This window comes from Podarcis muralis, chromosome 1, assembly GCF_964188315.1.
Source record: "Podarcis muralis chromosome 1, rPodMur119.hap1.1, whole genome shotgun sequence".
Classification (NCBI taxonomy): Eukaryota; Metazoa; Chordata; class Lepidosauria; order Squamata; family Lacertidae; genus Podarcis; species Podarcis muralis.
In genome coordinates this window covers 87,440,632-87,466,956 of record NC_135655.1, presented here as the reverse complement: position 1 = coordinate 87,466,956, position 26,325 = coordinate 87,440,632, and the positions used below count along the sequence as shown (strand labels likewise).

Here is a 26,325-nt window from a genome sequence, read left to right as displayed (position 1 = left end):
AAGCTAAAAATACAGAAATGTTTATTATTAAAATGTAATTAGACACCATAAAATTCAAATAATATTAGAAGACCCATTAAAAACCACAGACAATAACAGTTCTCAAAGGCCTGTTGGAATAGAAAGGTCTTCAGCTGCTGGTGGAAGAACAGAAGGAGGAGGGAGCCAGTTTAACTTTTCTAGGAAAGAAGTTACAAAGTGTGGGAGCAGCCACCACCAAGAAGGCCCTCTCTAGAGTCCCCACCAAGCATGCCTCTGAGGGAGGCAGGACCTAGAGAATATCTCAGAGCCCAGGCAGGTTCACATGAGGGAATTATTTATTATGAAGAGCTGGTGAAGTAGACTGTATAGACTGTAGGCAACAAAGCTTATGCTGCAATAGATGTGTTTGGATTGCTGGCATAAGGCAGAATAGCCCTATGATGTCTTTTGTTTTTAAAGGTGCTGACAATTGCAACAATTTCAGACAAAACCCAGGGCTGATATATAATTACTTTATTATGGCTAAGGGACAAATAGGGAGAATGATCAAAGTAACTAAACGTATTTATTAATGATAGAAAACTATTAAAATGTTTCTCTTTATTTTTATATCATATGAAAAGTTAACTTACAAAAGATCATAAAGTCATCACATATTATGACTTTTGATAACAGCTAATGCAACAGTCCAAATTACAGTGCCATAAAGAATTCAAACTGAGAACCAGTCATTTCATCCCCATGTAACCAAGTTCTCAGAGTTTCCCAAAAGCAAGCCTAAATATTGAGAGCGCTTTTGATTCTCTGTTGAACTTCTCCAGAGATGGAGAGAGGGCTTCACAAGAAAGTTGGACAGATACACATTTGGAAAATTAATGTGAAGCTGAGATAAGTAAATGTCAAGGTAGTAACAGCTGGCTTGAAATATCTAATGTAAATGTTTCAAAGTGAATAACTTTCACCCATTTTGTACATATCCTTATTCAATCTTACTAGTAACCATTTAGCTGCAGGTATAAAATGGTTTCACTACACAGTAATTGCTTTAATAATGCTTTCTGCATAACAGTCAGATTGCTGTCCTCCCATCCTGTAACAGGCAAAAGTTTTAAACATAAACTTGTCTGGTTGCCACTAGCTATACAAATTGCTTATATGAGCAACTACAAAGTGCACATTTTTCAAGTACATAAACACCATGTCATTTATCTATCTGTCCTAGAGAGGGCAGTAGCCCACACAAATAATAAAGTTTTGTGTAAAAGCAGGATATACAATGTGCAATTACAACAACAAAAAATGTCAAGATACTAAAGTAAAGCTTTTATTTAAAATGAAAGCTATATTTGTAATAACTGTAAATTTTAAAAAAATGACAATATAAAAATTTATTCTTTAACCATTTATGTGACTTGTTGGCTTAAATTTACATAAACTTTATATCCCTTTTGTATATTATTCTAAAAAGCTTTTATGAAATAAAAATCAAACATTGGAATCTAGACAACCTATAAGTTTTATAATTTTCTTTAAAATGTCTCTATATTTCAAAATATTATACTAGGGTTTTTAGTACATTATAGTTAATACACAAAAACTATCAAAAAGTTAACCAAAGTCAAAGTGGGAGACATGAAGAGAGCAAACAAACAAACAAACAAACATTACTAACCAGTGTTTATCTTATCTTTAAGAATGAGTTTTTATTTTATGCATGTGATAATTGCAGATATCCTGAGGATGTAAATCTGTTACCAGTTATCTCATAATTGCCTTTTATCACAGGCAATCACCTAACAATGGGAACCCAGCTGGAAGAGGTGACAAAGTGATTACTACTTTGGCTATCATTTACTAGAATTTTGCAGAGGCTGTCTCAGTTCTTCTCAAAGGTGATGGCATGTGATAAAGACTATGACACTGTACTGGTACAACTGCTGCCTTTACCATATCTCTCAAACTGGATTCCCAGCATAAAGAGGAATGGTTCTAATTTGTACTTATAGAATGTTCTGCATGAACATATATAATTGTTTAGCAGGAGAAAGAGAAACCTCTAGGGAGGCATATAAAGCTTGATTACAGGAATCCCATCATGCACCTTTCGGTCAGAGGTTAGGCTGAGGAGCTTCTTGAAGGGCCTACTACCATTTCCTGTCAGCAAATTTCACATTGATGGAGTTTGCAGGAGTCAATAGTCCATGGGTTTTGGCATAAGCTGGTTTAGTTTTTGGAGAAATTTTTATTTCAAAATTTTGAAGCAGCTTGAAGGAGAAAAAAACAGAATACTAGAATTAATAAAAATTGGATATGAGAAAGGCAACAAGAATGTTGATAGTCGCCTACATTGTGGCAGAATACAGTGGTACCTTGGGTTACAGACACTTCAGTTTACAGACACTTCAGGTTACAGACTCCACTAACTCAGAAATAGTACCTCAGGTTAAGAACTTTGCTTCAAGATGAGAACAGAAACCGTGCAGTAGTGGCGCGGCAGCAGCGGGAGGCCCCATTAGCTAAAGTGGTACCTCAGGTTAAGAACAGTTTCAGGTTAAGAACAGACCTCCAGAACGAATTAAGTTCTTAACCCGACATACCACTGTAGAGGAAAGAGCCTTGTTGATTCCCAACAGTGGCTAGAGAAGTGCTTTTGTGAAGCAGCCATCTCAAACTGTTCATCCCCTAGCAACTGGCATTCATTGCCCTTTAACCCTCACTTCCATTTACCTGTTATGGCTAACAGCTGTTCTCTGTGAATACTTATTTTGTAAAAAGCTCTCTCATCCAATGGTCATCATCACCACATCTTGTAGCAGTAAGTTTTGCAATTTAATTATGAGTTGTGTAAGTACGCTCTCTCCTTTGAAACTACTGCTAATCAGTTTGATTGGCAACTCGAATTCTCAAACTACGTACCAGGACGGTGAGCCATTGATCCAGGTAGAATATCCTAGGGCACTACAGAGACCCCACGTGGTGTCCACTGAAGGAACTTGAAGTGGAGCACTGGCAGTTCTGAGGCACACTACTCCAGAGTAACTGGATCAGATGGTGTGCCTTCTGAGCAGCTTTCACCTCTAGAACCCCTTTTCAGCTATTAATCACTGGTGATGAAAATAAGCTGCTACTGAAAGGGCCCAAGTATTAGGCCCTTTGCTTTAGTCTACAGAGCCTTGTGTGCCAGGACAGAGTGGAAGAGTTTTCCATAAACACTCAGTGAACAGTTGTTTTTGGAAGGTCCAAAGACTGAACTAAGGCTGCAGTCCTGTGTGTATCTGAGAGTAAATGCCATGGAACTGAGCAGGGCTTACTTCTGAGTAAACATGCTTCGGATTTATTTCAAGGCTTCATTAGTACGCACACTAGCAGTAAGTCCCACTAAGCAGAGTGTGGTTTATTTCTCAATAAGCAACTGCAGGAGTGGACTGTAAGATTGTGCTATGGGGGAACTCATAGCACAACCACTATCTGCCCAAAACCAGCTTGCTATAGGCCCCAAACAGCTGATTGGCACTTACAGGAAGACTGCTGAGATCAGCTGCAGTATGGAGTGCATGGTAGGGAAATCCATGACACAGCTGATGCCGATCCAAAAAAGGTGGGATATTATTGCAATAAAAATAATAATAACCTGAGCTTCCTATAAGTGCTGATCAACTGATTGACACTTACAGCAAGCCCCAAAATGGGGCTTGGTATATAGCCAAATATATTTGCATGACTATCTTGAATTGAAGCTATTCATGCAAAGGATCTTCCTCTGTGGGTTCAGTTTGAGACACACCCACAAAATATTTTTTGTTCTGTTTTATGTCTGAAGGTCCTGCCAGCCTGTCAAAATGACCGACATGGGGTTGAGACAGCCAGGATCTGGTTTGCTAGTTAGATCATGTTCCTTACCCCTGCCTTAGCGGAAGGACAATATCAGAAATTATATAAGTGAATGATTTCATTATATATAAGCTAGCTTATTTGCTATTACAGATCACTCTTAGGACCATAAATCTATAGCCTTTTTTACTTTGAGTTCAACAATACTGGCACTTACAGCCAAATGGCCCACGTGACTTGCACCAGTGGAGCAGTTTGAGGATTGGGTCTAACAGTGTGAACCACTATGTGTCTACTCAGAAGTAAATCCTATTAAGTTTGATGGGGCTTGCTCCCATGTAAAAGGGTACAGGATTGCAAACTAAGTCACTTATTGGCATTGCATTTATAGACCCCAATCCTTGCAAAAATATATACAGTGGTACCTCTGGTTGCGAACAGGATCCGTTCCGGAGGCCCGTTCACAACATGAAAAGAGCGCAACCCACAGCAGCACGTATGCGCATGCGCAGGTTGCGATTCGCCTTTTCTGCACATGTGCGTGATGTCATTTTGCGCTTCTGCGCATGTGCGAATGGCGAAACCCGGAAGTAACCCTTTCCGGTACTTCCAGGTCGCCGCGGGACGTAACCTGAAAGAATGTACCATGAAGCAGACGTAACATGAGGTATGACTGTACATATGCTAAACTTTAAACATGTGAGCAGTCACACTGAAAAGAAAGTTATTGCTGGTTCAGGGAATTAATCTGCATTTCTGAAATACAAAATCACACATATTTTAAACATTTTATATAGTAAGGAGATGTGCTTTAGTAGCCTGCTTACCTGTATTAGTGCAAGGTGAATTTCAAGTTCAGCAATTCTTTTTCCTATACAACTACGTATACCATAACCAAAGGGGATGGAACCAAAATTATCCACTCTGTCCATATTGCTTTTCCTTAGCCAGCGCTCAGGCTGGAACTCATTTGCTAATGGGAAATTCTCTTCCTGATATGATGTAGCATAATGACAGAGTGCCAGCTGGGTCTAATGAAACAAATGAACATATATTTATATATAATTTCCCAAATGCCTGTTAATGAACTACTTATAGTTTCCTAAATATACATTTTATGCCATTTAATATAAATTCAGATTAAAAAAACATTGGACAAGCTAAGATGCTAAGAGTGCAATCCTATATACATGTACTCAGAAGTGAGTCTCACCAAGTTCAATAAAACTGGATGTGTATAGGATTTCAGCCTAAATCAGACAAAACAGAACTGACCCATTTATAAAAAGTTTGTACTAAAACCTATGCTTCTTTAACTTCACAAAAAGCTGCCATGCTCTCTAGATTCTTCCTCCTAGAAAAAAAAAGTGTGGCTCATTAGGTCTACCTTAAGTAACTAGTGTGCTTCATGAGCGTGTCTCAAAGCAACTATGTGTGTGTCTCCAAGCAATCTCAGATAGGTGGTTCCCTTCAAGGAGCACACCATACTAAATTTGACATCCTCTCACATAAAAGAAAACCAGGTGATTCAGTTAGTTGCATCAGCATAATCAATTACTTTTATTGGGAGGGTTGTTGGATGCATGCCTGAAATGCAGCTTCAAGGCAAAATCCATTTTAAAAAACCACCACCCTGCTTTTGGGACGCGGGTGGCACTGTGGTCTAAACCACTGAGCCTAGGACTTGCCGATCGGAAGGTCAGCGGTTCGAATCCCCGCAACGGAGTGAGCTCCCGTTGCTCGGTCCCTGCTCCTGCCAACCTAGCAGTTTGAAAGCACATCAAAGTGCAAGTAGATAAATAGGTACCACTCTGGCAGGAAGGTAAACGGTGTTTCCGTGCACTGCTCTGGCTTCACCAGAAGCGGCTTAGTCATGCTGGCCACATGACCTGGAAAAACTGTCTGTGGAAGCGGATTAACACCGGCTCCCTTGGCCAGTAAAGCGATATGAGTGCCACAACCCCAGAGTCGTCTGCGACTGGACTTAACTGTCAGGGGTCCTTTACCTTTACCCTGCTTTTGGCATACCATTCAGGGGGAGGGGATGAAAGCAACCAGCACTGTGGAAGAAAGCGGGCCAAGGGTGGTCAGAATGAATGGTTCACCAGTCTTCTCCTTATGTCCAGTAATTTCTCCATTCAACAGCATGGCAAAGGGGAATACTGAAGCAGCTCATCTCATGTACCATGTCCCCTGATACATATTACCCACAAGGTAAAAGACCTCTACCAGCTAACTCCTGTTCCCATTCTTCGGGTTACTGTTTTACCAAACTTTTTATCAGTGGAGAGCAGAATAACATGTAATTATACAAAAAGTACAATTTCAAGTTACCAGTTCCTACACTCAAATAGGTTGAAAATACCATGCAGTATAATTTTAGAATGTTTCTTTAAAAAATGGCACCTATGTTTTAAGCTAATGACTTCACATGGCCAGGGGTGTTCCTAGGCGCTTTAAGCACCTGCTGCACATGCTCACAACACAAATTTGCATGTTCTAATTCATGTGTATATATGGCTCTGAAAATTCAAGATGGTGTATGGCTGTGCCCAGATGTCCAATAAGCAAATGAATTTTCTTCTGTTTTTAAGAAGTTTTTTTTTTACAAAGGAAATCTGGGTCCCAAAGCAAAAGAAAAGGAGCTTGGGATCCTGAATAAAATCTCTGAACATGCCTAAAATTAAACCAGACTTTCACATAATAGCTCATTTCCTAGCAAAGGCAGTTTCACGTATCCAGAGTAAATCTGTGATTTCATCCTTTCCCACTCCTTTCACAAAGCCATTGTACAACTCACCCCTTTAGGTATCAAGTATCCTCCAACAATCATATCTTTCTGGGTTACTCTACCGTTTCCTGGTAACACTGGATATAACCTACAAACAAGTGTCAATTAGATATTCAGTGCCTGTAATGTTATATTTCTTTAGAATTATTTGAAGGTGCCCACAAATGGGAAGATAGGAGAAATTCAGTGAGTAAACACTGCGTATTTGGATTTTTAACAAGGTTTTGACAAAGGCCTTCAACAATGGCCCCTATATTTTTAAAAATAGCATTAATTGGATAATAGAACAGGGCCCCAATACTAACTGAATTGTTGGAAGTACAAGGTAAGAATAAACTTTTTTTTTTTTTTTTACAATGTAGCCAAGTAAACAGGGAGTCTGCTTCAAGACTGATGCCTCTTAACAAATTGAACAGTGAGGCAGCCAAGGTCAAAGAAAGCACCATTTTATTTAGGATGGCAAAATCTTAAAAAGATTGTGAAGAGATCTAAACTTATGTACGGCATGTCATTGGACCCATGCCTTTAGAAAGGCCACATTCTGGATCTGGTCTTCCTGACTGGGCAGAAAGAGGATGATTTGAAAATGAGGGATTGTAAAAATCAGTTGCTTGTCATGGTCAGATCACTTCCTGCTGAGATTTTGGTTTTCAGCAGCTTTTTATCTCTGCAAAAGCAGGGGAACTATTATAACTTATTGGAGGCTGATGTATGCAACTAATTTCCAGACAGCTCTGGGAGATTTTTTGGCTGATATGATTGGTGCTCCCTGTCATGTCCTCCTTGATCTGTGAAATAAACAGGTGACCCAGGCTATTGGCACAATCACACACACCCCAATGTCCTCTCCCACTTCATACAGCCTGACTCCTTGGTATACACCAGAGCTTAGGACAATGATATAAGCTTAGGACAATGATGAATGTAGCCAAACTAGAACCCAAATAAGGGCTCATTATTAAGCCTACTCAGTGGCAATGAAGTCAGCACTATTATATCCAGTAGAACTTTCCCAGATACTACAGGGCATTTTATATTCTGACTCTAAAAAGTTGGTAGAACCAATGGTGGCTCATTATAACTTGTTTGCAAAGCATTTTGAGAATAGAGTTGCCTGCATCCATGAAGACATTGACTTCGCTATTATAGCAGGTGAATCTCAAGATATATTTAGAACATTATCTGGTTCTGTTTTTTCAGATGAGCTTCAGTTGGTATGGCTCGAGGACATGAACAAGGTGTGTGGATTGGTGTGGACAATCACATGTGCTCTTAACCCATGCCCTTCATGGCTGATAAAAAGTAGTAAAGAGGGGGATGGACAGTTGCTTTTAGTTAATTAGTGTTCTTTTTATGTATTTGAAATTTTGTAATATATTGTTTTTATAATTGTACATAAATTTATAGTAAGCACCAAGTAAATGTAATAAACCACTACTAATACTAACAACAACGACAGCAGCAACAGCAACAGCAACTACTACTATAACAAACTGAGTGATTGGGTAACAGACTGACAGATGAAATTCAATGGAAGTAAAATGATAAACATTCCTAGTTTCATATATAGAATCTAGATTGGCTAAAACCATACAGGATCTTGGGTGTATCATAGAAAACTCATAGTCCTACAGCAATGAAGAAGATAAACTCAATATTAGAAAAGGGGCTACACTTAAATGGAAGTATCATAATGCCATTTTTTAAATCCATGATGCAGTCGTCTCACCCCATCTCAGTAAGAGTAATGTCAAGCTGGAGAAAACATAGAAAAGAGCAATTTGCAATATAAAATTATACATGTTTACTCAGAAGTAAATCTCACTATATTCAGTGGGGTTAATGCATAGGATGGCAGCCTAAAATACTGAAGGAGATAGAGTATTATTACTATTATAACTGCAGCTATAATCCTAAACACACCTACTAGGGAGTAATCTCTACTGAACACCATAGAACTTACTTCTAAGTAAATGTGCATCTGATTGTGCCGTTAGAGAAGATATGCAAGAAGTTTACAAAATTGTTTTGTTCTGTTCACAAACCACAAACTGATCAGATAAACATGAGAGGAGTTCCATCTCATGCAAAACATATCAAATTAAGAAATGCTTGTTTGTTAGTTTTGTATCGTACTTGTCCACTATTGCCACTTGATCCTATGCTGGTTACTAGCATAAACTGTCTTTCAAAAAGAATTATCCAACTTCATTGAGAATAGTCTATCAATAACTATTAGCCGTACAAGTTAAAAGGGAAAGTCTATCTTCAAAGACAGTCTACAACCAACTATCTTTACTAACTAAAATAGTGTCTTTCTCCACCATACCTTCCTTGTAATCTTCATTGAGGCAGCTGACTAGATTTTACTCAGGTGAAGTAGGAACCCATGGTTTCCTGTTGCAATAATGAGCCTGCATAAGCCTCAGGCTCATATGTTTTCTCTCCATGCACAAGAAACAGAAAGCCAAGGTTTCCATTACATCTGAATTTTGGGAAACCATGGTTTTTTTCTAAGTGTGATTGGTTAGCAAACTAGGATATAATGCCACAGTTTAAAATTGGTTTGTTTTAACTAACCACACTAAGAACATACCAGTTTCCTGCATTCAGACATAAGAGGGACAGTGGTTAGTTGAAAAGATAAAGTAGAAGTTCCCAATCTTCTCTCGTTGCATATGATCGGGAATGGGAGAGGAGTATGCAAACAGACTCTCTTGAAATAAGAGCACATTATGTAAAAAAAATCACTTAGTTTAAAGAACTATGGCAACTTTGTGAAGCTGCAGGTGGAGCAAGTTTTTGAACCTACTGGCACAGTACTCTGAATATTTAACTCAAAAGGAACTCAGAGAAGCTTCTCTGCAATGTAGGGAACCTACAGCCCAATTCAAAGCCTGCTTAGTCAGCAAAAATGTCCAATTGAATTCAGCGTTGCTTGCTTTTGTAAATGTGCATTGAGATGCAACCATAAATCACTATTTAAAACTACAGAGAATAGTGTGACATACCCTAATACAAATAATGAAGGGGGGGTTTAAAAAACACAATTGCAATTTAGCTAAAACATAGACACAAAACAAGAAAGGAACAAAAACGTTTAATGGTCAACTTAGTTTTTCTGCACTTACCTCAAGGTTTCTTTGAGAAGGGCTCTGATCATTGGTAAGTTGGGGACGTCATGTGCATCAGGGATTTTATCTTTCCCCAAGTTATTGACTATCTCTTTATAGACAGAATGCTGCACTTCCGGGTGCTTTGCTAAAAGGTACGTCGCCCAGGATAAAGTGAATGAAGTCTAGGGCAGGGAAGAGACAGTACCAATGGGAGGGAAAAGATTCAGTAACATTTGCTAAGCAGTAGCATTTTTCATTTTCAACCAATGGTTTATTATTACCTGAACAAAACACAGATATGATTATTATTGTTCTTCATAACAACAGCTAATTTTTATAAAGCTCTTACCCAAAGAGCACAATCCTATGTACTTTAACTCAGAAGTTACTGACTTCCCATGGTAACCATGAGGAGGAAGGGGCAAACAGCAGTTACTCCACTCATTCCAATTTTGTGCTACGCTGCCTCCAGTCCCTCATTTCATTATTTTCATTATGTTCTGCATTATCGTTTTTCTAAAAAGCTCTGGACAGCTTCTCTCAGTAGAGGCTGGGAGCCGTGCCTAACTACATAAGAAATTGCTGTGAGCTAAACAGTGTCTCCTCTCAGGTTCCCAGCTCCTTCACATCCTCTTCAAAACTGGCACCGTGCTAAAATAACTGAAGTGCTTTGAAGCCCAGTCACAGCTGCCCTATTCTATTCAAAGTCTTTAATAACCCCTTTCTGTGCCTGCTGCTTTTATATTTTAAATCATAGCACTGAGGGACCAGGGCTTAGACACTTCCCTTCATATAGTACAGAATCATGATAATCTGGTTATTACCAGCTACAGAGGGAGATATAAATTAAGACAAATGCTCTGATAGCACAAAACATTGCCAATTCAGGTTCTATAAAAGAGCTTGCTTCAAAACTAAAAGTCGAAATGCATGTATAGAACATATATATTTGACACACTTTGTTTTATTCTAAGGTCCTCAAGTTAATGTCCCCACCCTTCAGGCTTAAAATCAGAACCTACTAAATTCAGGTGTGGAATTAGTTTTAATTAAAGCAAATTATTTATGTTAAATAATATCTTAATCATACTTCCATAGATTTTGCTGGGGAGAGTATTATAATTCAAATCTGTAACATAAGGTAAAATAACATCAGCTCACCCTTACCAAGGGCCGGCCCTACCATGAGACAGAGTAAGGCAGCTGCCTCAGGTAGCAAATACTGAAGGGCAGGGAATCCTGCACCCACTAAAGTCACTGCCCTTAAGATGCAGTGGAGGATGTTGAAATAAGATTCAATCGCCTGCTGAGCTTTTCTACATGGAATGGGAATGAGAGGATGAAAGTTCTCGCCCTTTGCTTAAGGCAGCCAAATGCCTTGGGTTGAAAGCCAGTGTGGTGTAGTGGTTAAGAGCGGTAGTCTCGTAATCTGGGGAACCGGGTTCGCGTCTCTGCTCCTCCACATGCAGCTGCTGGGTGACCTTGGGCCAGTCACACTTCTTTGAATTCTCTCAGCCCCACTCACCTCACAGAGTGTTTGTTGTGGGGGAGTAAGGGAAAGGAGAATGTTAGCCGCTTTGAGACTCCTTAAAGGGAGTGAAAGGCGGGATATCAAATCCAAACTCTTCTTCTTCTTCTTCTTCTTGGGTTGGCCCTGTCCTTGCCTGATGGCATGAAATACCATTGTAACTCTTATTACTTAACAACACACTCACTTTTGCCTTGCCATCTTTCTTAGAGAAATTCTGATAATGGTATTTGTTTTACATATATGTAGGCAGAAGCAGACTAGTTTGCTGCTCCTCAGACCTCAGCTGTAGCTTTACAGATTTATAGAATTTATTTATGTGTCTGAGGTAAGTCTGATATTAGAGAACAATGCAACAGCGGGTGACATGGTGGGACTGCGCCACCCATCTGACCTCCCATCTGGCTGAGTCACTCCAACATACCGGGATGGAGAAGGGGAGGGGCACAGTGGCAATTATGACAACACAGTGCAAATCCACCAGCGGGAGGCAGCACTGGATTGACCTCGCGGCCACCACACCCCTCCTTCTCTCCGTTCCAACATGTTGCAGTGACTCAGCCAAGCGGAGGTCAGGTAGGTGGTGCAGCCCCACTACATCATTTGCTGCTGCAACAATCAAAACATGAAATGCTGTTTATACTGTATTCTATAGGAAGGAAAATAACTCCATATTTATTTCTCCTTGGTTGCCTAAAAGCAGGTTTGTTTTTTGCCAATTATTTTTATTGATTTTCCAAATTGTTACAAATCGAACCAAATTAATTCAATTTAATATGCCTAAAAGGAGGTTGTATCTTGCAGGTTTAGTGATATTCTGTCTTGAGATAAATGGACCAGACAGGGCCAGCCCTGCTTTGAGCCAAGGTGAGCCGTTAGGCTTAGGCAACACATTGGAAGGGTTAATGTGAGTCCTGATCCCATTGTCACCCTGGATTGAAACTCAGACAAGGGAGAAACTAAAACAGTCCTGATTCTCTTTCTCCCCCTGCCTCGCTCTCTCATAAGGAATTTAGGAAATTTCCACTGAACAACAATAACAGCAATCATATTGATAATGTAATAACAACAGTCATAGCAGTAAACCTACTGTATCAACTCCTGCCAAAAGCATCTCAGTCATATTGGCATAGATTTCTTCCACTGTAAGTTCTTTACTATTAAGCAGAGTTGTGAGAAGTCCACCATCTACCTCTTTCCCCTGGTCCAAAAGGGACTTTATATCACGTAATTTATTGTCGACATGAATTTGACCTTTGTGATGAAGAAAGAAGAAGGGGGAATGCATTTGTTAATCAGTGAGATTTCGTTTCTCAAACTGTTATTTCTCATTTGTCACTTGGTGACAGCAACCAACACAGGGCTTTCATAACAGGTTTAGAGTTGTGTGCTGTTTTTTGTTTTGTTTTGTTTGTTTTTTTGTAAGCTCATTACACATTGCTTGCTAGAAAACTGTTCTAGCTCTGCTAAACAAAGTGATCTGCTGGGCAAAGCACATAACTACAGCCCCACATAAATTCTGTTATACAGCAAATTATACTCAAAGCGGGGGAAGCGGCATGGCCATTAACACGGCTGAAATATGAGATTTTCTTTTCTTTTTGCTTTCTAGGTAAGGTGCAATGAGAAGTCAGGCTCAGTTGAGATGTTCCTCTAAAGTCTCCAAACCATAGTTTGGAAGATGATGAATGGCCTAAAGCAGGCGAGGTGAACCTCATCCCCAAGGTCCAAATGCAGCCCTCTAGGTCTCTCTACCTGGCCCCTCAGACTCTCCCTGGAGCACACACCCTCTTCTCATGCCCCATCCCTTGCTGGTCCTGCTCTGCGCCTTCCCTGGCTGCTTCTGCCTTGCTGGAATACATCCTTGAACTGCACTAATGCCTTGCTACATTTATTAAGGAAGAGGAAAACATTGCTCTCCAAATTACTGCAAACTTATGAAACCAAAATGATTTAAAAAACAAACAAACAACTTACTAAATCTGAAGAGTCCATCCCATGATCTACAGAATTCTCTCCAAGGTTTTGGAATAATTGGACGAAGCCATTTGGGAATGGCTCCTGCATACATGGTAGTCTTGAAACTACTGAACATCAACTCCAAAGCTTCAATGTATTCCACAGTGTTCTGGGGGATCTGGTTTTCCAAGCACCCCAGGCGGCACTCATACAGAACAGTTGCCACTCCTACAGAATAAAAATACCTTGGGATTTATTCTTTTCCTTTCCAAAGTAATTCAAAGTGCAGAACTAAAGAAAGCTAGCAAACACCCCCACAACAAAAACCAAAGGCCCAGTCCTATGCACATATCTGGGAGGGAGGCCCATTGTCTCAACACACATGGGATTAAGCTGCATGGCTATAATATTGTCTGTACATTTACACCAGTGCCGAATTTACGTATAAGCTAAACAAGCTATAGCTTAGGGCCCCACTCTCTTGGGGGCCCCCAAAAAAAATTAAAAGAAAATTGTAATTCACTGTTAATATATTTCTTCTTAATTGTATTGCAGTTCAACAATTACTTTGATAAAATACATATTTTGTTATGTGCAAATGGCTTTAGATACCTATTAGGTCCATAAATTACCATATAGCATATATTCAACATTAAAACAGTAATAATTTGTTGTTGACAAAGGACAGCTGGACATATAAAGGGCCCCATTACCTTCAGTAGCTTAGGGCCTCATGAAACCTAAATCCAGCCCTGATTTACACACAGCATTTTTTGTGGAGTAAGGCAACATACACATAGCATATGGTGTAATGGTGCAAACACTGAATAATGCACTACATTACACTGAAGAGGAATAATGTACAGTGCAACTTTATCCATCTGCAGCACAGATGAGCAATATATGTGGACCAATGTATGCCTATTAATGACACCAGCTCCATCCACTGTTGTCCATGTCCATGCAGTCTGTGAGCAGCCGTCCAACACCACATGTGCACTTTGCAGGCAAAAAAAGTCAACTACCAGTGATGTACTGTGGAATGTATTGCGAGACAATTATATCGTTCTCCTTAATAGCTGAATACTGCTTATCCAGACATTGTACCTTTGTGTAGAACATAAGTGTGTTCCTTTTGCCAACCTGAGTAATGCAAGAACAGTTCTTGTTGTTGTTGTTGATGATGATAATATTAATAATAATAAGCAATAATGGTTGATGAAACACCAACACAGCCACATCTTCCATTAATTTCTAAGAATGAATGATCACTCTCACCTTCCATTGAATACTTGAAAAAAAGGCTGTTAACATTTGTCACTGTTTCCCCATCTTCTTCTTGATTTCTGAGAATGTGGATTCTCTTAATTAAATCTGCAACAACTTCATTAACTCCTCCTGAGAAAACGGCAACATCTTTGGGTTTTACCATTTTTTGCCTTAGTACACGCCTCATTTTTAGCCACTGTTCCCCTTCTCTGGAAGAAATAACAGTTTAAAATGATCTAAATAACTATTTATGTCAATAAGTAAAAAAGAGAGCATCTCTCATTAGAAAGCCTTAACCAAATGTGTCTATTCTTGAAAGTGTTGTTGCAGGAATAATATTTGTGTGCTGACTATTCAATCATTTAGATTCAACAAGAAGCAGATAGCACATTGCCTTACTGGTTATATATTACATATTTTACAAACTGGTCCAAGTCCAGTTTCAAGATAAATAACCATAAAAAGAGATAGCAGTGCCCTTTAAGTTGCCCATCAACAATTAGCACCTGAAAAGCAGACTGAATAGGCAAACAGTTCACCTGGTCTCAGCTGTCGCTACTATATTGAGATTATATATTTCCATTTGAGACTTGTTTCTAAATGTGTGTTTGTGCTTTAGCATATGCAAACCTGTGTCTTCTTTTGTCCTCTTGTTTTGATAGTTTTTTCTGATTCATAAGAGGCCACCCTAGAGGTGAGGTGTGCTCACACATGTGAAATTGTGCAGTCTGATCAGATCAGTTAGGATACAATTAAGTCCAGCTGCCTCCCCATTTCCCCCTCCTCCAAAAAAGGTGCCTAGCACTGTTGTTTGAACAGCGGAGATCTTTGTGTATAATGGAATATATCTGGATCAGTGCTACTGAATTTTGTTATTAATATATATCAAACTAGGCAATGGGGTGTCATAACAACTCACATGTAAATTAATTAGAAGTTTTGAGAGGAATGTGACCCATACCACTCATACCAATTTGATCAGAGTTTGCTTCCCGCCCCCTGTTTCCATGAAATGCATCTAGTCCCTGCTAGCTTCCTTACACTCTTAAGTATATTGAGGGGAGATCTGATGTTAAGCTAGTGGACCTGATGTAGGTCACACTTCTCCTTCACCCCACTGTGCCCTTGGGGTATGTAGGTGGCTGCAGTGGGAAGGAGAGGATCAATAAGCCCCATTTACATAAGAAGTCGTTTAAGCAAGCAAAATGCTGCAAGCAAGATGATACAAGTGGATATTATACTTTAAGTCTAATTATTAAATGTTCACTTTCTCAGTTGTGCCATGCCATTTCAAATTAAATGCCATTCACTTCAGTGGACTTTAAATATATATAACAGTGGGGTGATTGAAGCCTAACATACAACGGTTTGACTGCATATTAAAATTGGGTGACATTCCTTGTTAGTCAAACACCGAATAGATCCATTGACGTTGATGGACTTAAGTTATTGGTTTACTCTGAGAATGACTAACATTCCAATAATTATTATTTTTTGTAATTTGACTAACATTGTCACCTTACGCATTTACTATGGGGGAAATGGAACATTCCATCTCTAGACTTACAAAAGAAATACATTTATTTTTGTCCATACTGTAGCATTAAGATGTTGCTAACCTTTACTAATGTACAGCCTAGTTCTTACTACATAAAGCACTTAGCTGCTGCAATGTTATCATGTGATAAAAGCAGAAGAATGTCTGTGAGTCATAAAGGGATTGGCTTTCTTTGGAATAAGCACATTGCATCAATAATTACTCTGAATGTTCCCTAAAGGCATTTGCCAACACTCATCCCCATAGGTATATAATCATGCTACAAGCACATTCTTTCAAGAAACGCATTAATCAAAAACAGTTTAAAATGTATCATCAGTGTCTTTTGTGTGAAACCCAAAGATATAAACATTGTTTGGCAACGTAATGCCAAAAATACCATTGCACTCACGCAGATATAAGTCCTGTAGCTCTCCCTCGTAGATCCCTGTATTCCTGCCAGGAATCCATGTCAGCTCGTTGTGGCGCGGATCCTTCTTCCCGAAGAACCTGAGCAACCATGTCTCGATCTGCAATGGATACAACTAGTTTGGGACCAAAATGAGACTTGAAAATTTTTCCATATTCCCGAACGTGCTTCTGCTATGAACGAAAAGTAAATTTCAGATGAATACATTATTCATTCTTACCAGCAAGAAAAAATATATTCATATGGCTATGCAGTTAGAAGTAATGAACTACATTATAGCCTGGTTTCCCAGATTCCCTGGCACCTGAAAAGCTGCTGTTGCAAAACTCAAGGAGCTGAAGCAAAATGGGTTTTAATCTGATTTTAATCTGAGCCCAGGGGCATTCCCCCAGGGCATGGTTCCCTCTTCATAATGCAACATTACAAGTTCTGCCATGGACAAATCTGTATTCTGACCCAGGGAATTAAAAACAATATGATCGCTTCAGACATTGTACATAATTTCAAGAACTTGAAGTAAAAGGTCAGGTGTGCTTTCTGTTTTGCCCAGTTGTGAAACTTATGAAAATGCTCTCTTTCCACCACCCCAGTGGTCAAATATGTTTATTAGAGTTCAGGAGAATGTGCTGTTAGAGCATGCAAACAATATATATTTATAAACATTATAAGTGTTTGACATAATCAACATTAGATGTGTCTGAATAATTTTTTACAGTGTGTTAGGATTGGAATAAGAACAGAAAGTTAAGAAATTCCAACAAACCTGAAATGGAACTTTGCCCACATTTTTGAAGATTTGAAGTGACATTTTATTTATTTTACTTTATAATAAAAAGTTAACAAAGCAGTGTACAATAAAGGAAGATAAAGTATAAAATATGAAAGATTAAGAACTTTATACAGTGGTACCTTGGTTCTCAAATGGAATCCATTTCGGAAACCTGTTCAGCTTCCAAAACATTCAAAAACCGAGGTGCGGCTTTCCATTGGTTACAAGAGCTTCTTGCACTCAGCAGAAGCTGTGTTGCACGTTCAGGTTCTGAAAAACGTTCAGAAATGGAAGCATTTACTTCTGGGTTTTTGGTGTTCAAGAACCGAAATGTACGACAATGGAGGTGTTCCAGAACCGAGGTACCACTGTAAATGGAAGTCTATAAAGCCAGTAATACAATTATACAGTTATTATTACATAAAATGGCAGGGTAAATGAAAGTCTTCTTAAATAAAAATATCATTACTGGCTGTCTAAATATCAGAATGCTAGGTGTTTCAAAATGTAAATTATTCCAGAGGGCTGGAGCTGCAACTGTAAAAGCCCAGTTTCTAGTGTATGCTAAGCACACATCTGGGGCATGCAGAACTGAATAGTGCTGTTTCCAGGCAGAGATATATATATGAAGAGAAAGAGTCCCTTAGGTAACCTGGTCTCAAACTGTTTAGGGCTTCAAAGGCTAAAAGGAAAACATTGAGGTGAGCTCTGTAGCAAGTTGGCAGCCAGTGCAGCACCCTCAGGACAGGTGCCATATGGTGCTGACTGGCTGTCCCAGTCAACAACCTATCTGCAATATTCTGCTCCAGCTGCAGTTTCTGGACTAAGCTTAAAGGAAGCCCCACATTAAATGCACTGCATTAATCCATCTTCAGGTTGCCAGTGCCAGGACCACAGCGGGCAAGCTTCTTTTCTTAGGCCAGGAAAAGTCATAGCTGTCTAATCAACTAAAGCTGACACAAGGCCACATGCTCTTCAGGTGACACAGGAGACTATATACCGGTAGATCAGGGGTCAGCAACCTTTTTCAGCCATGGGCCAGTCCACCATCCCTCAGACCATGTGGTGGGCCAGACTATATTTTGAGGATATGAAAGAATTCCTATGCCCCACAAATAACCTAGAGATGCATTTTAAATAAAAGTACACATTCTACTCATGTAAAAACACCAGGGAGGCCCCACAAATAACCCAGAGATGCATTTTAAATAAAAGAGCACATTCTACTCATGTAAAAACACACTGATTCCCGGACTGTCTGTGGGCTGGATTGAGAAGGAGATTGGGCCTTAGGTTGCCTACCCCTGATATAGATATTCCTTCAAAGGGAATGCAACCCCACCTAGAACAGGTTGCTGACCTATCTCCCAGATACAGAAACCACTCACCCACAGGGCTTCCACACTGCCGGGTTTTAAACTAAAAGATGGATTCACCTAAGTTGTTGTGTGCTCAGAATGAGGTCTGCTCTTGCAGTGGAACTCCCACCTCCCTCCATGCTCTGCTCTGGAAGGCTGGGGAAGAAACGCAGAACAGGTTTGGGGGCATGCTAGGGGGCACATGGGCAGAAGAGATGGGGGAAAGTCCCATTGTGAGAATATACTTCCTTCCCCACATGCATACACCACTTAGCACTGTACTGAATTTCTCCGTAGGTTTATTGGCCCTCAACCCGCCTAGCACTGAGCTCTGTGCAGAGCCTGTACTCCTGACTCAGATCTAACAGAGGAATAGCTATATTTGTCTTCAGCATACTGGTAACACTTTGTTCCAAATCCCAACACCTTCATATAGATATTAAACAGCCTTGGGGAATAATATTGCCCTGCAGAACCTCATAGTACAAATTGCAGAGGGGCAAACAGCACTCCTCCAAAGCTACTCTCTGGTACCAACACTGCAATCAGTATGGGATCTACTAAGTGCCCACAACACCATGCTACAAAACCAGTCCAGAAGGATACTGTGGCCAATGGTATCAAAAACTGCTGAGAGATCAAGCAGAAGAAGCAAGAGCATACTCCCCTTCTCCCAATGAAGGTCATACATCAGGACAAACAAGGCCAATTCAGTCCCAGATCTGAACCCAGACTGAAATTAGATGAAAATAGCTCCATCCAATAATGGCTACAGCTCATCCACCACAACCATTTCAATCTCCTTTCCAAGAAAACACAGACTAGTGGGTTGAGGGTTGCTTTTTGTTTCTAGGAACAGCCATGTTAGTAAGCAAAATATTCCATTTTTGTTCAGTTCTTTCTTCTGCAATACTTTTGGTTTTCCCATTTCTTGGAAAAATCTATTTATGGTCTATATACTGATTGCCAGAGGGGGGTGGATACATGCCCTTAAATGTCCCCACCTTACAGCAGCTTTAATCTTTTAAATACATTGCAAAATTATATATAATTTTAGAGGGAAGAAGGCTTATTCATATAGCAATGAATCTCTGCCAGCTGGAGACAACAAGAGGACAATTATGAAAGAAGAGCTGGTGAAAAACATTCGAACTATGAAGAATTTTAAAAAGTGCCTTCCCTAGCAGATTATATGACATAAAGATGAAAGATTATACTTTGTTTAATAAATTGTGACTGAACCACTTTATTTCAAAACTGAGCAACAAAGTCTATTTAAAGAAAGAAAAACTAAAGTTGTGCTTGAGAATTCTGAGATTCATCTGGAAATTATGCTCAGCATTCAAGAACTACGGCTTGGATCTTAAACTGCCCTTCTATGAATAGAAAGAACTCTCACCCAAGGAAGGCTTCTGCAGGCAGAGGGAAAGGTGGTGATTTTCATCCATTCCTCCCCCCCCCCTCCCATGTTGTTCCTGGAGGTCCCCAGGCCTCCAAGGCATATTTTCAGGGAGCACAGAGGGCTGCAGAAAAAGAACAGAATAAGTGAAAATCACATTACCCGGCATGTGCCAGCTGGAGTATTCTGTGAGAGTTCTGCTCTCATGAGAATTTAGGGATCCAATCTGCTATGGCCTCAGTAGTGCTGCAGATAAGGGCTTTCTTCACCAAAACGAAACAGAAAATCTAAATCTGGCAAATGATTTTTAAAAACCTCCTAATAATCCCAATGACATTTAAATGCTGTGCTGTGAAATATTGCCTGCTCACTGCGCTCACCAATGTCATACAAGCATTTAATCTTTGTTCAGTCATTAAAACACTGTTTATAATTTATGTCCGTCCATCCCGCTAATGTCACATACCACTTCACATGCAAATATATAGATTTTTGGGGGGTGGGGAATTCATTCTCTGCTTTCTTGCTTAACAATGCAGAGAACACATTGCATAGCTATAGCTCTTCTAAATGAAAGATGTTTCTCTTTAACCAAAGCAGAGCTAGGCATAGATGTTGTGGCCTGGCTTAATGTTGGAGTCAGGTTACTGACAAACAGAACCTTCATTGTAAAACCACTCAACTCCCTCCCCCACTTTCACATATGGTGTGATGCATGGAACATTCTGCATGTCAGACTGCATCTTTTAAGTAGCTGCTGTGATTGCTCAAAGGTTTCAGATTATTATTTTTTATTCTATTCACTTACGTTCTTAACAGAGTTTTATTAATCCTTTTAGAGAGTTGCATAAGTGTGGTGGTTTGCATAAAACTCTTGAACAAGAAAGCTACACAGTATTACAGACTGAGTCATGTACTTGCTTGCTACCACTTCCTGTAGCTTCCAATAAACTGTAAATGGTTTATTTCCCTACATGGATGTAGAATTGAAACAAAATGTTTGAGTTGATTATTTAATTAGCTATCCCCTTTCTATTGTGCAACCAACAATGTGAAAGGGTGGCTTTTATGTCAATATTTTCAATAAATGCATGGGTGATATGAGGAGTCTAACATGCAGATGCCTTTGTGAAGCCCACAGGCAGGAGTTGAGGGTGTAGCAGCCACTAGTTTTCAGAGCCATGCTTCCTCTGAACTTGAAGGTAATATACAGCAATCATACCAAGTGCTGAGGCCTTGCTGATGAATTGGAACAATTGTCAAATAACAATAGTATGCTTGTGGAAGACTCTTGAGAGTCCTATGGACTGCAAGAAGATCAAACCGATCCATTCTTAAAGAAATCAGCCCTGAGTGCTCACTGGAAGGACAGACCCTGAAGCTGAGGTGCCAATACTTTGGCCACCTCATGAGAAGAGAAGACTTCCTGGAAAAGACCCTGATGTTGGGAAAGATTGAGGGCACAAGGAGAAGGAGACGACAGAGGACGAGATGGTTGGACAGTGCTCTCGAAGCTACCAGCATGAGTTTGACCAAACTGCAGGAGGCAGTGGAAGACAGGAGTACCTGGCGTGCCCCATGGGGTCACGAAGAGTCGGACACGACTAAACAACTAAACAACAACAAAATGCTTCTGGAAACTGGACCCTCTTTCAGTGATATTTGGTGCTGTTCTTTATTAAGTGTTTGTGAAATAATCTTGATATCCATGCTGAGACCTCTTTAGTGACTTAATGGCATGAGTGGGCTGTTCTTGGTACGGATCAGAACCTACTTATACTACAAATCGCACCTTGGATTTGTACTGGACAGGACACTGGAGATCAATACATGGGAAATGTAGTTACAACAACATGGATAAATCCTTACCTGGTGATTAGCTTTATAGTGAATACAGCCTTCTTGGGAGAGAGTAATAGTAGTTAGGATAATCTGCCTATATAAAGGCTAATGGTTACAAACGGTTTCTTGACTGCTCTCCAGGGAATTTCCTTCAAATCAATATTGCAAGTTGTCCCACTGAAGTACTAGTCAACTTCTAAAGCAAGCAGATAGTATGAGCAGTTGACACTATTGTTCCTAGACACACTATCCTACATGCCACAGTTCATGGTCAGGCTGCGCATTATGCTTCATGCGTAATAGAAGCTAGGCTTCTTGTTTTTATCTAAATAATTACAGCCAGGGGACAGGAAGGTTATTCCTTCCCTCCCCAGTTGTGACCCTCCAGCAGTTTCTTTTCTTAAAAAGAAAAAAAGGAGTCCCCATTGTTGCCAATTGTCTCCCTGTCTCTTCAGGTTTGATCCCTAATATTCTGTAGAGTTTAAGACAATGAAGAGGTAGGGATGACCAAACACAGACCAGAGCCTGTGTTCTTTTGTGGCAGTGATGGTGATGTGAAAATCTTACTTACCGTATCTACTACCACTGTATCCACAGTGGTCAATCAGCTGAACTTTTCTGGGTAGCTATGGGCCTGTTATATCCAGGTCTCTAATGGGACAACAAATCAGCCCTGGTTATCTGCTGTGCTACATTTGCTAAATGTGTTGCAAGAAAAATTGTATGTATACAAGCTGATTTAGATGCTACATTGATGGAGAATAACATTTTAGATGTGTCCTTGCCTTCTTATTACATTTGCAGAATGAGTTTAGTTGTTGAATTTCCTGAGCAGGTAGATTGATATTTGGACCCAAAGTTCCTGCCGTGGAACAGTACCTCTGCTAGTGCGTGGGGGTTTCTTTCTTGACAGTTTTCACCTCTTGAAAACTGGTTCCAGAGGAAGAGGGGATTGAGATGAAGAGACTTGGGAAGGGGGTTTAATTACGAGCCAGCCTTCAATCTACAATTAATGGGCAATGTGACTTAGAATTTGGTAGGTATTTATCCCACAAGCTTTTGGATAAGCTTGCTAGGTTGGTTACGGAGATTGTAAATGCCTCTTTTATATGAGCATGTAGGAGGTGGTGGTAGCGGTGACCTTTTGCAAGTCAGTCCCAGAAGATGCCAGTAAGTCATTTCCCTAAGTTTTCGTATGTCTTTTACTCTCTGGTCCTTCCAGTTCCTTCCCTTCCAGTTCCAGATTTCTTCCTTTCCTTCCCTTATTCAGTGTGTATAAGGTACAACTGAGCAGCAAGACAACAAGATTTGGTGAGATCTCTATATGCTGTTGCCATCCCACTTTATCTTTCTTCCTCATCCAATCCAGGAGCTGCATCAGATCCCACATGGCTTCTAACATGCCTAGAACTTGGATGTAAGTGAACTGGCAAACTAAATCCAGAAGATACTGAACTGATATTCTGAGCGTGTGTTGTAACCTGTCAGGTTTACAATCTGAAATCAATGCATTTGACTACTTAGCCCCCAAGCCAATTCTGAAGTATTCTTAATTGCATATAAAGACCTGAACAACTCTGGACCAGTATGCCTGAAAAACCAAAATCCTCTCCATTGCATAGTAAGGACATTAAGATCAGCCAGCAGTCTTGCCACAGCCTAATGATGATCAGCTTGTGGTAACAAGGAAGCAGGCTTTTTCATTGGTGGCACCAGTGTTAGGAAATGCATCCCTTACTTAAATATAAGAGGTGCCATCTGTATTGGTATTCCACTGGTTTTTGAAACATGCTTGTTTACACAAGCATTCCCTTGATCTCTCAAGAGTCTGTTTTAATTACTGTGGTTTTTGGATTGTTTCATTGTGTGTTTTAATTATGGATATTTCTATATGATTGATTGCACAGTTGGTTTTTATACTTATAAACCACTAAGAATGCTCTTTTGGCATTAATCCAGATAGAAACAAATGAATAACAATTTATTAATGTATTAATAATAATATAACGTTGTGATGCATTTCTTAACTCCTGTTTGCCCCCACATTTCCCTGTGAGCACTAAGATCCACTGAGAATACCCTCTTAAACATATTAGCAGGATATATCATATCTTATCTTTCATTAGCAAGGGAATATGAAAGGACCCCTCAGCGGTTGCTCACAACTACAAAACTTCCCAGTATGCAGTATTTGATGGTCAAGGTAGCAAGAGAGAGAGAGAGAGAGAGAGAGAGAGAGAGAGAGAGAGAGAAATCCATTTTAAAACCTGCTGAGGCCAACCTCCCGAGGAAAATAAAGCAGTCCCACATGTCGAGCAAAACAACCGGTCCCTGGGATGAAAGGCTTAGCGAAGCAGATGTAAAACGTTAGCGCTGTCAAGTGCCAGGAACAGCGTGGATGGCAAATGCACCAAGTCCTTCGGGGCGGGGGTGCAAAATGTGTTTTTGTGTGGTGTCAAAACACTCCTGGCTCCATAGCAACCCTCCTGTGATGCGGCGGGGGGGGGGGCGGGGAAGGGCTGAGCACAGAACCAGATGTGGGCAAATTAGCAGCCAAGCACCAACCCGAAGCGGGGAGGGGTGGGTGGGGAAGGGATCTTAGCGCTGCCTCTCTTCAAAATCACCCTGCCTCCTCCCCCCCCCCGCCCCTTTCAGGCTGGAAAGCAGACAACTGCTGGTCCCACCACCCTCCACAACCCCACGTCACGTGGGGCTCATCTCCCCGCCAGCATATGGGGCGGCGAACGGAGGAGTGTGGCGCCTTTTGGCTGGCGAGGAAGAGCCCTCGTCGCCCACATTTGGGCACCGGGGAGCTGCGCGAGGATGAGCAGCCGTGGCCTCCCTGCGTCTCCTCCAGCCGCCACCGTTTCGCGCTCTCTTTCAATAGGGAGCGAGGGAGAGGGAAGGAAGGAAGAAAGGAAGGAAGTTCGCCGGGAAACGGGGAGGGTTTCAAAGCGCCCGCCTCCGGCTGAGGGGACGCTTGTGCAACTTTCTCGCCGGCAGCTCGTGCTGCTGCTGCTGCTCCCCCCCCCCCCCCTTTCTCTCTCGTCAACCATATCTATCTATCTTTCTTTCTATCTATCTAATCTATAACGTGCATATACACTCGACGTCCCCCCTCCCCCGGGGACCTGCGTAAACGAAGGCGACAAAATGGTCTCTCCCCGGAGCTGAGGAGAAAGGTGCGGGTTTCAGCCCTGCGACCCTGGAGCTCCCTCGTCAGCACCGCGGCCGAGAGCGGTAACCTCACGGACACACAGACGACGCACGAGGCTGCGTCACGCGCGTCTCCCGCCACGGCGAGACGGTCCGGGGGGGAATAGTTCGGAATAAAAGCCTTGACCAAAGTCTCGCGCTCAGACATTTCCGACCGCAACACCTCCTTTTCACGTTCTTTTCAGTCCCCTCAGAGCATCTGCCACAAACAAACAAAAAACCACCTCAGAAGTCACGCTTCAGACTTCAAAACTATTTAAATACAGCTAGTTATATTTTCTGCCACCTATTTTCTGACTTGTGGGTAAAGTTATCAGACCGTATATATATATATATGAACGACACACCCCCCCCCCCTACAATCTCTCTAGGTTGTATCTGCAACCCGATATTTTACAAAAGGGTTCATCATATACTCCTGGAAAACAAAGCAAAGGCTACGTCTTGGGGAAATAACACAAAACTGATTTCATTTTCTGAATGGGGGGGGACGGGGCACGCACACAGCTGCCCTCCTTGCTTCACAATCAGACGACAAGGGAGCCCTGCGAGGGGAGAGAAATGCGTGTGAAATCTTCCTGTCCCACCACCGTGATTTACTCGCTCTTTTGTTGCCCAATTTCGTCGACCGTCTCCTGCCACGGATCCCCTTCCGCTCAATGGTACCTGGATCTCGTGAATGCGGCTAAAGCCATCCTTCCAGAAAAACTCGACCAGATTGGAGAAGGTCTTAGGTCCGGGCATTTCCCTCAGGCTCCTCACTCTCTGGTGGCTCGGGTGCTGGCAGGCGTCGAGGAGGAGCCCCCGGGCTCCACGGTCCGAAGCTGCCCCCATCTCCTCCTCCTCGTCGTCGTCTTTGTCCTCCGCTCTCGCAGCTGCCTCCTTCTGCCCCTCCAGGGACGGGCTGCCTGAAAGTTTGGGCAGCTGGTGAAGCCTGCTGACAAAAGCCACGCCGCCAACGCAGCTCCTGCGAGGCTCCAGCACCTGCCTGCAGTCCCTTCTCAAGACCTTGGCGAGGAGAGACATTTTCTCTGTCTGCTGCCCTTCAGGGGCTGCCGCCTTTCATTGAGTCGCGGGCTCCTCTGTGGGATTTCTCGTCCAGCAGTGCTTCTTCCCCAAACTCTTCGCTGCCTGAGCATCAGTTTACACAGACCATTATTAAAGGCTCCCTCCCCTGAGGCTGGGAAAAGGCGGAGTGGCCTGCCATGAGGGGAAGGAGGCGGCATGTATTCTGTTTCATTTAGGTCAGATGAAATGCCCCACACGAGTGTCTGATCTGAAACTGGTCAACATGCAGG

The 26,325-nt window shown here is 41.3% G+C and overlaps 1 protein-coding gene across 2 annotated transcripts; it reads right to left on the bottom strand.

Moving 5' to 3' along the window:
* Positions 1 to 4: 4 nt before the first annotated feature.
* On the bottom strand, positions 5 to 26,325 carry CYP27C1 (cytochrome P450 family 27 subfamily C member 1). Of its 2 annotated transcripts, none has more exons than XM_028742648.2 (9): positions 25,694 to 26,325; positions 16,426 to 16,616; positions 14,486 to 14,685; positions 13,226 to 13,435; positions 12,339 to 12,502; positions 9,736 to 9,902; positions 6,614 to 6,692; positions 4,641 to 4,844; positions 5 to 2,246 (listed from the first exon to the last, which is right to left on the bottom strand). In XM_028742648.2, exons 1-9 carry the CDS (start codon positions 26,051 to 26,053, stop codon positions 2,127 to 2,129), a joined length of 1,695 nt encoding a protein of 564 aa, XP_028598481.2. In that variant the 5' UTR covers positions 26,054 to 26,325; the 3' UTR covers positions 5 to 2,126. The 2 variants fall into 2 exon arrangements, with proteins under 2 accessions (XP_028598481.2, XP_028598490.1); XM_028742657.2 differs by having other exon boundaries at positions 16,426 to 16,543; positions 25,694 to 25,832.

What these genes read in the sequence shown, in the direction of transcription:
- CYP27C1 (XM_028742648.2), bottom strand. Translation starts at nt 26,053, where the DNA reads ATGTCTCTCCTCGCCAAGGTCTTGAGAAGGGACTGCAGGCAGGTGCTG. An exon ending in GCCGCATTCACGAGATCCAG is followed by an intron (nt 16,617 to 25,693) that starts GTACCATTGAGC and finishes TTTCGTTCATAG; the next exon opens with CAGAAGCACGTTCGGGAATA. An exon ending in TTTTGGCAGGAGTTGATACA is followed by an intron (nt 9,903 to 12,338) that starts GTAGGTTTACTG and finishes TCCCTGCCCTAG; the next exon opens with ACTTCATTCACTTTATCCTG.